General features: G+C 36.4%; 1 protein-coding gene across 1 annotated transcript in view; it reads left to right on the top strand.

Annotated features, from left to right (window-relative positions):
* Nucleotides 1-10,000, top strand: part of LOC137621901 (uncharacterized) — a 341,038-nt gene that overhangs the window by 299,921 nt on the left and 31,117 nt on the right. Inside the window, exon 9 of the mRNA XM_068352405.1 lies at nt 9,694-9,813. Within this exon, the coding sequence (XP_068208506.1) occupies nt 9,694-9,813 (120 nt within the window). The remainder of the gene's footprint in view (nt 1-9,693; nt 9,814-10,000) is intronic.

Raw genomic sequence — 10,000 nt, 5'->3', positions numbered from 1 at the left:
TTTGAGTGAAAAAAAGCATCAGTGGTATAGTGGTCATATATGTCTGATCTCTTTTAACGATGTTACTAATAATAAAATATTTTATATTTTTGTTTATTACTTTTATATAGTTTATATGCTACTATTTCACTACTTCCTATTCTCATTGCGGTATTTTCCCTGTTGGAGCCCTTGGGCTTGCAGGATTGTACTTTTTCAACTCGGGTTGTAGATTGGATCGTAATAATAATGCATATAATGACAAGCTGTGTCAGCCAGAGCAAACCCTATCCCCTTCCCCTTTGCACGTGATCCTACAAGAACACACTACCGTAGCTCTGAAGGATTTTCTAGAGTTGCAATATCCGTCAATAATAGTAAACGAATGTGAATCAGAACTTGCTGAAATCAGTTGATGCTGAATTGGACCTTTGAAGGTAACAGAAGGTCATGGTTTAAAGGGCGTTCATGAAGGTAAAGAACAGTGACAATGCCCTAGAGACTGACCATGTATCCATATGATCAAGGCTCAAGTCCCTCTCCACTCAAGCTAGGACCCAGGAGCTGCTGATGGCTCAGCAGGTAGAGTCATAGGCCCCCAAATCCAACCCCCCTCATCCTTAGCACAGAAGGATGGAAAGGTTGCAAATACTGCAAGAAACAGTCGAGTTTTGAGTGGGAATTGTAACCCAGTCCAGCAGATCACCTAGTGTCTACATTTCCAATAGGCTACCACAACCCGTGGTGTCATTTTAAAGGCCATATGTGGACTTTTTACCTGTCAGTAACAGTAACCAAGTGTGTATCTGTACTAGTTTGAGAGTAATGACCCTCTGAAATTCGGTGACTTTGAAATTTGACCACCTTGAACTTTGAACCTACCACTCTTTAAAACTATGCATTTTCACTATTTTGATGAATATAATTATATTTTTGACACCGGAAAATGAAGATTTTGTTCTTGGTTTCATAGAAGTTAGATAATATTTGACGTATTTATAGTAAAAACAAATCTATTATTATTTTGATCTTGACCCTATGAGGTCAAAAATTTAATGGGGTCTATTGTGTGTCATAGTGCATCTCCTGAAATTTCATGTAAATGGGTCTTATAGTTTTTCTGTAAAGTTGCATAGAAAATCTCCCCAAAACACAAACAAAGGAATCTACCTGAAACAATACCCCTCTTCCACCTCGGTTGGGAAGGGATGATAATAATAATAATAATAATAAGAAGAAGAAGAAGAAGAAGAAGAAGAAGAAGAAGAAGAAGAAGAATTAATAAGAATAATTAATAATAAAAGCCCAACAGGAAATCTTACTATTATTTTACGTCTTACATTGGGAAAGAAATATTTTTCTTTTGAAGAAAAAACACTGAACCAGATGTGTAACTGAATCAGTACGCAATTTAACAATCTATTTGTATGAACCTTGAATTTCATGCAATATAACAGAATGTGCACTAATTAAACATTCAACTCCTATTAAACATGACTAGCATTTACTGTAACATTGGACTTACACATAACCTTGAGATTCACGGGTTGACTCTCTCCGTCGCCTTCCAAGTTGATGGCCCGGCAGGTGTAGAGCCCCGCCGAGTCTCTGCTTATCCTCTGAAGAACGAGCGTCTGGTTCTGTATGATGATCCCCTGCGAGGTATGCTTCTGGAGGGGCGTCCCCTGCCACATGAAGGAAGAGAGAGATGAGATTAGGCACACAATAAAAAGAAACAGTGGAATGTGGAGGAAGATATGGGTTTAGTAGAGGGAAATGGGGCAACGAGAGATGCAGGGGAAAACAAGAGATTCCAGACATCCGCTAATGAAGATTGTCAACATTTTACTCAAGTCTACGAACTAACGTTTCCCCTTCTCATAACTCGACCGTGAAAAAATCTACTGTACACCCAGCAACAAAACCGGTGTCTCCTGGCCAGACCTGACTTGGAGAGATCATGCCCCTCTTGTCCTGAAAGGTGGCCGACGTTAAATAACCGAGACATCGTTAGGATGGTTCGAATGTGAGGAGGAGGGAAATTACCGATATCACTCAAAGAAATGCGACGAAGAGAGAGAACTTTTTTATTCTTTTAAGAAACGTAATCTAATAATATTTCGAAACTAATTCATCAAAAAATTTTATAACTTTTTATTTGAATTTTCCTATCCTATTTCTATATAAAATTTTCTTGAATAATATTGTTATTCATAACACGGAAATATCCCTCGTTTGCATTTTCTTAAGCAATTCCCCCCCCCCCCCCTCTCTCTCTCTCTCTCTCTCTCTCTCTCTCTCTCTCTCTCTCTCCATATAATTACACACTGCGGCATACGTATTACATGTAAGGGCTAATAATGTATCGTTTCAAATAGGACCTATTGGGTCACTAATCATTAATTAGTGGCCTTTGTGTGGTTGGTGTCAGCTTTTGTCAGAGGCTACTTGGCTCCGGCCCTCTTAGAGAAAATAGTATTATTTTCTACATCAATTATATTAGTTTAATGTTGAAGATTTAAAATGCATCATCAGTTAATATAATCTATATTGTTTCAGAAGTGATTGGTGACAATAAAATATGTGAAAGGACGTGCAATGATAGTTCATTGGTGAATTATTATAGTGATGACGTGGTATATAGGATGCAGGGTATAAAAGACAAATTGTTTACTCAAATTATCTGGTTCGGTGTCAATAACCTTAGATGTCAGAATGACAAAAAACTCCTAATCAATCAAACAATCAATCAAATTATCTGGGCAAGTCGCTCACTTCCAAGCGAACCCCCTTCCCTGGTGACGATTGCTCGATGCTCAAAGGTCCAAGTCTAGCTGGCTTCAACCTTCCCAAGGCAAAAGGAAATATTTCCTTAGCATTGAGTATTCGTATTATTAGGATTTTATTTGTCGTTTCATGTCCTGATGTCCAACACCTTAAAAGTGTTCCCTCTGTAAGCTCTTCAAGAAATCCATTACTCTCGATATTTGTTCCATCAGTCTTTTGCATATTTACTTCGTTATCTATAGTTTTGATATAATTTTAAATGCCTGGAAAGCAAACTGTATGAAATATTGTCATCTTAGTATTTTGTTTTTAATTTACTAAAAAATTTCCACCAGAAGGATCTTATCATACCTGTGAGACCTTTAAATCTCAAACATTGGGATGGGGGTAGAAGGATATAACCAGGTGGGGGTTAAAGATGATGGTGGAGAGGTGGCAATTGTGTGATCTTAATGAATGGCTTGACGAGGTTTGCTTATTAACATTTATGAAGTGATGATGATGATGATAATACCCCTATTGATAACATTTAATATCAATGATTCCAACTCGCAATGAAAACGGGCATAATCGTTCTAACATTGTTTTTAAGTGGTATTGAACATCTTTGGAACATGGGATCTTCACCGGAAAGAAATACAAATCCAACATCATCTTGCAAAGTATTTAGCAGTCTTGTGTGATCCTTGGAAACATCCAAATAATATAAAATATTGGATACAGGTAATATATACATATATATATATATATATATATATATATATATATATATATATATATATATATATATATATATATATATATATATATATATATATATATATATATATATATATATAGAGAGAGAGAGAGAGAGAGAGAGAGAGAGAGAGAGAGAGAGAGATAGTGTGTGTGTGTGTGTGTGTTACAAGGATTTTGGATGTTTCAAAGACTTTTTAGTCCATTCGCAGATACCCCATTTGCTCTTTGGTAGAACGATTGAGTTTAAGCATTTGGAGAGTTCTTATGATCTTATCTAACTTATTCTAGAACTCGAGAGAGAGAGAGAGAGAGAGAGAGAGAGAGAGAGAGAGAGAGAGAGAGAGAGAGAGAGAGAGAGAGCATCTGCTAGATTAATGCAAACAAAGGATATATGATTCCCACGTATATTAATTAGAATAGTCAGTTCCCATAATATTTAAGGATGTTCCATATAAAAATGTAATAAGGAATGCAAATATATCGGTGTGATTATATTTTTCGATAACTATTCTCGAAAACGATTGCATTCCTTAAAAGAATAAGAGATAAGATCTCTCTATCATTCATATATATATATATATATATATATATATATATATATATATATATATATATATATATATATATATATATATATACATATATATGTATGTATGTACATATATATATATACATATATATATATATATATATATATATACAAGTTTATTACAAGTCTACCGTACATATTCCTGTCGAATTCAGGAATCTGTTTTTAGATTTGAAAGCAACCCTTCTCCACTATGATAGCTGATAAGTGAGTTTGCAACACGTGGTTATTTATCAAGAATATATACCTATATATATATATATATATATATATATATATATATATATATATATATATATATGTTTTTTTTTTCACTTGCCAGGCTACAACCCTATTTGTGTCTGATCTATCGGAGTCCAGACATGGAGGGCTATACAGTATATGAAAGATCTGGAACTCACTGACGGGTGTTGAGTAGCAGGAGCCTGCATGGTGAGGAGGAGGTATACTGGCTGTTTAGTTCACCACTCACCTGGGTGAGTACCTCAAGTACATTCTGTATTTAATTGTACCACCTCTTTGGCCCACATTTTGAGGTTCCTTACCTCTAGCATCAGGGGTTTTTCGACCTCTTATTTTGAGGTGCCTTACTTCTAGCATTTGAGGTTCTTTGAACTCTATTTTGAGGAGCCTTATCTCTAGCATTAAGGGCTTTTTTTACCTCTATTTAGGTGCTTTAACATTAGCATTATGACCTCTATATTTTAGGTGCCTTATCTCTAGCATTAGTGGCTTTTTGACCTCTATTTTAAGGTGCCTTATCTTTAGCATTAGGGGCTTTTTTTACCTCTATTTTGAGGTGCCATACCTCTAGTATTAGGGGCTTTTTGACCTCTATTTTAGGTGCCTTTTCTCTAGCACTATGGGCTTTTCGACCTCTATTTTGAGGTGTCTTATCTCTAGCATTAGGGGCTTTTTACCTCTATTTTTAGGTGCCTTAACTTTAGCTTTACGGGCTTTATGACCTCTATTTCGAGGTGCCTTATCTCTAGCATTAGGGGATTTTTGACCTCTATTTCGAGGTGCCTTATCTCTAGCATTAGGGGATTTTTGACCTAATATTTTGAGGTTCCTTATCTCTAGCTTTAGGGGCTTTTTACCTCTTATTTTGAGGTGCCTTATCTCTAGCATTAGGAGCTTTTTACCTCTATTTTCAGGAGCGTAATCTATAGCATTGGGGGCTTTTTAACCTCTGATTTTGAGGTGTCTTATCTCTAGCATTAGGGGACTTTTACTTCTATGTTGAGGTGCCTTATTTCTAGCATAAGGAGCTTTTTTACCTCTATTTTTAGGTACCTAAACTTTAGATTTAGGGGCTTTATGACCTCTATTTTTAGGTGTCTAACCTCTAGCATAGAAGGCCTTTTTGACCTCTGATTTTGAGGTGCCTTATCCCTAGCATTAGGGGATTTTTTACCCATATTTTGAGGTGCCTTATCTCTAGCAATAGGATCTTTTTTACTTCTGTTTTTAGGTGCCTTAACTTTAGCTTTAGGGGCTTATTTATAGCATTAGGGACTTTTTTACCTCTATCTTTAGGAGCTTTATATATAGCATTAGGGTTTTTTTTTACCTCGATTTTGAGGTGCATTACTTCTACCATTAGAGGCCCTTTGACCTGTATTTTTAGGTGCCATATATATAGCATTAGGGGCTTTTTAACCTTAAGTTTAAGGTGCATGTAGCATTAGAGGCTCTTTGACCTCCCTTTTTAGGTGCCTTATTTATAGTATCAGGGGCTTTTTTACCTCGATTTTGAAGTGCATTACTTTTAGCATTAGAGGCTCTTTGACCTCTATTTTTAGGTGCCTTATTTATAGCATTAGGGGCTTTTGACCTTTATTTTTAGGAGCCTTATATAAACAATTATGGGCTCATTGACCTCGATTTTGAGGTGCTTTGCTTCTAGCATTAGAGGCTCTTTGACCTCTATTTTTTAGGTGCCTTATTTATACCATTAGGGGCTTCTTGAACACGATTTTGAGGTGCATTACTACTAGCATTAGAGGCGCTTTGACCTCTATTTTTAGGTGCCTTATTTATAGTATTAGGGATTTTTTGACCTCGATTTTGAAATGCATTATCTATTTTTAGGTGCCTTATTTATAGCATTAGGAGCTTTTTGACCTCAATTTTAAGGAGCCTTATATATAGCATTAGGACCATTTTGACGTCGATTTTGAGGTTCATTACTTCTAGCATTAGGGGCTTTTGACCTCTATTTTTAGGTGCCTTATATAAAGCATTAGGGTTTTTTTTACCTCGATTTTGAGGTGCATTACTTCTACCATTAGAGGCCCTTTGACCTTTATTTTTAGGTGCCATATATATAGCATTAGGGGCTTTTTAACCTTAAGTTTAAGGTGCATTACTTGTAGCATTAGAGGCTCTTTGACCTCCCTTTTTAGGTGCCTTATTTATAGCATTAGGAGCTTTTTGACCTCTATTTTAAGGAGCCTTATATATAGCATTAGGACCATTTTGACGTCGATTTTGAGGTTCATTACTTCTAGCATTAGGGGCTTTTGACCTCTATTTTTAGGTGCCTTATATAAAGCATTAGGGTTTTTTTTACCTCGATTTTGAGGTGCATTACTTCTACCATTAGAGGCCCTTTGACCTTTATTTTTAGGTGCCATATATATAGCATTAGGGGCTTTTTAACCTTAAGTTTAAGGTGCATTACTTGTAGCATTAGAGGCTCTTTGACCTCCCTTTTTAGGTGCCTTATTTATAGTATCAGGGGCTTTTTTACCTCGATTTTGAAGTGCATTACTTTTAGCATTAGAGGCTCTTTGACCTCTATTTTTAGGTGCCTTATTTATAGCATTAGGGGCTTTTTGACTTTTATTTTTAGGAGCCTTATATAAACAATTATGGGCTCTTTGACCTCGATTTTGAGGTGCTTTGCTTCTAGCATTAGAGGCTCTTTGACCTCTATTTTTTAGGTGCCTTATTTATAGCATTAGGGGCTTCTTGAACACGATTTTGAGGTGCATTACTACTAGCATTAGAGGCGCTTTGACCTCTATTTTTAGGTGCCTTATTTATAGTATTAGGGATTTTTTGACCTCGATTTTGAAATGCATTATCTATTTTTAGGTGCCTTATTTATAGCATTAGGAGCTTTTTGACCTCTATTTTAAGGAGCCTTATATATAGCATTAGGACCATTTTGACGTCGATTTTGAGGTTCATTACTTCTAGCATTAGGGGCTTTTGACCTCTATTTTTAGGTGCCTTATATAAAGCATTAGGGTTTTTTTTACCTCGATTTTGAGGTGCATTACTTCTACCATTAGAGGCCCTTTGACCTTTATTTTTAGGTGCCATATATATAGCATTAGGGGCTTTTTAACCTTAAGATTAAGGTGCATTACTTGTAGCATTAGAGGCTCTTTGACCTCCCTTTTTAGGTGCCTTATTTATAGTATCAGGGGCTTTTTTACCTCGATTTTGAAGTGCATTACTTTTAGCATTAGAGGCTCTTTGACCTCTATTTTTAGGTGCCTTATTTATAGCATTAGGGGCTTTTGACTTTTATTTTAGGAGCCTTATATAAACAATTATGGGCTCTTTGACCTCGATTTTGAGGTGCTTTGCTTCTAGCATTAGAGGCTCTTTGACCTCTATTTTTTAGGTGCCTTATTTATAGCATTAGGGGCTTCTTGAACACGATTTTGAGGTGCATTACTACTAGCATTAGAGGCGCTTTGACCTCTATTTTTAGGTGCCTTATTTATAGTATTAGGGATTTTTTGACCTCGATTTTGAAATGCATTATCTATTTTTAGGTGCCTTATTTATAGCATTAGGAGCTTTTTGACCTCTATTTTAAGGAGCCTTATATATAGCATTAGGCCCATTTTGACGTCGATTTTGAGGTGCATTACTTCTAGCATTAGGGGCTTTTGACCTCTATTTTTAGGTGCCTTATTTAAAGCATTATGGGCTTTTTGACCTCGATTTTGAGGTGTTTTACTTCAAGCATTAGAGAATCTTTGACCTCTATTTTTAGGTGCCTTATTTATAGCATTAGGGGCTTCTTGACCTCGATTTTGAGGTGCATTACTTCTAGTATTAGAGGCTCTTTGACCTTTATTTTTAGGTGCCTCATTTATAGCATTAGGGGCTTTTGACCTCTATTTTTAGGAGCCTTGTATAAAGCATTATGGGTTTTTTGTCTCGATTTTGAGGTGCTTTACTTCTAACATTAGAGGCTCTTTGACCTCTATTTTTAGGTGCCTTATTTATAGCATTAGGGGCTTCTTGTCCTCGATTTTGAGGTGCATTACTTCTAGTATTAGAGGCGCTTTGACCTTTCTTTTTAGGTGCCTTATTTATAGCATTAGGGGCTTTTGACCTCTATTTTTTAGGAGCCTTTTATAAAGCATTATGGGCTTTTTGACCTCGATTTTGAGGTGTTTTACTTCTGGCATTAGAGAATCTTTGACCTCTATTTTTAGGTACCTTATTTATAGTATTAGGGGCTTCTTGACCTCGATTTTGAGGTGCATTACTTCTAGTATTAGAGGCTCTTTGACCTTTATTTTTAGGTGACCTATTTATAGCATTAGGGGCTTTTGACCTCTATTTTTAGGAGCCTTTTATAAAGCATTATGGGCTTGTTGACCTCGATTTTGAGGTGCTTTACTTCTAACATTAGAGGCTCTTTGACCTCTATTTGTAGGTGCCTTATTTATAGCATTAGGGGCTTCTTGACCTCGATTTTGAGGTGCATTACTTCTAGCATTAGGGGCGCTTTGACCTTTCTTTTTAGGTGCCTTATTTATAGCATTAGGGGCTTTTGACCTCTATTTTTAGGAGCCTTATATAAAGCATTATGGGCTTTTTGATCTCAATTTTGAGGTGCTTTACTTCCAACATTAGAGGCTCTTTGACCTCTATTTTTAGGTGCCTCATTCATAGCATTAGCTGGTTTTTTACGTCTATTTTTATCTGCCTTATTTCTAGCATTAAGGTGTTTTTACCTCTATTTAGAGGTCCCTTACTTCTAGCATTAAGTATGTTTTTTTACCTCTATTTTGAGGTACCTTATTTTCTTGCATTAAGGGGCTTTTTTTTTTACCTCTATTTCGATGTGTTTTATCTCTAGCATTAAGGGCTATTTTATGTGTTCGTTAAAGGATCTTCGTTGCTGTTCTGTTCTGTCTGTTCTAGATTTCAAGATCTTTAGTTCTTCGGTTTCCTTTGATATTTCATCTTCCACTTTCCTTAGTTCGTCAATTTCCTTTGAGATTTCATTGTATTCTTTCTTAGTTCGTCAGTTTCCGTCTAGATTTTAAGAGAGATTTCAGCTCCGTGTGTCCTCAGTTCGTCAGATTCCTCATAGAAATCGATGGCATTCATGTATTTGTTCATCGGGGTGATGGGTAGAGACAGGAATGCAATAAATTTTCTCCGGTAACGTCATCAAGCTAAAGAAAACGACGAGCAACACAATATATTTACCAATTTGAGCTGGATATGTCCTTTCTTCAATGTCTAATTTTGGGACTATCCTGTTGAAGAACCACCCGACGCTCACCGTTTAGTTGAACCATTCTATTTTCGTCTTTATTTCCTTATTCCAATAGTCTCCAATTATAGGATATCGTTGCAAAAACCCAAGCAAAGGACCATTCAAGGCGCGTACATTATGTTCTTCAAAGCTCGACAACTTCTGCAGCAACCACCAAAACCAGCTGTAGATGAAGGTATTCCGAAGAGCCGCCTGTCGATCCTGTAGCTGTAATACGCAATTATCACAGTCAGCTCCCTGTTCCAAAAATAGCCATTAACTATGTTCAACTGCGTTGCATGCTTAGTTTGAAAAAAAAAATATCTGGTCTTCAGAAGTCATTTGAAGCTCGGGGCGGAGCCGTTCAGAACTGCTCCGAGAAG

Source organism: Palaemon carinicauda, chromosome 28, assembly GCF_036898095.1.
Source record: "Palaemon carinicauda isolate YSFRI2023 chromosome 28, ASM3689809v2, whole genome shotgun sequence".
Classification (NCBI taxonomy): Eukaryota; Metazoa; Arthropoda; class Malacostraca; order Decapoda; family Palaemonidae; genus Palaemon; species Palaemon carinicauda.
The sequence above is the reverse complement of the archived record's forward strand: the minus strand, read 5'-3'. Positions and strand labels throughout refer to the sequence as shown.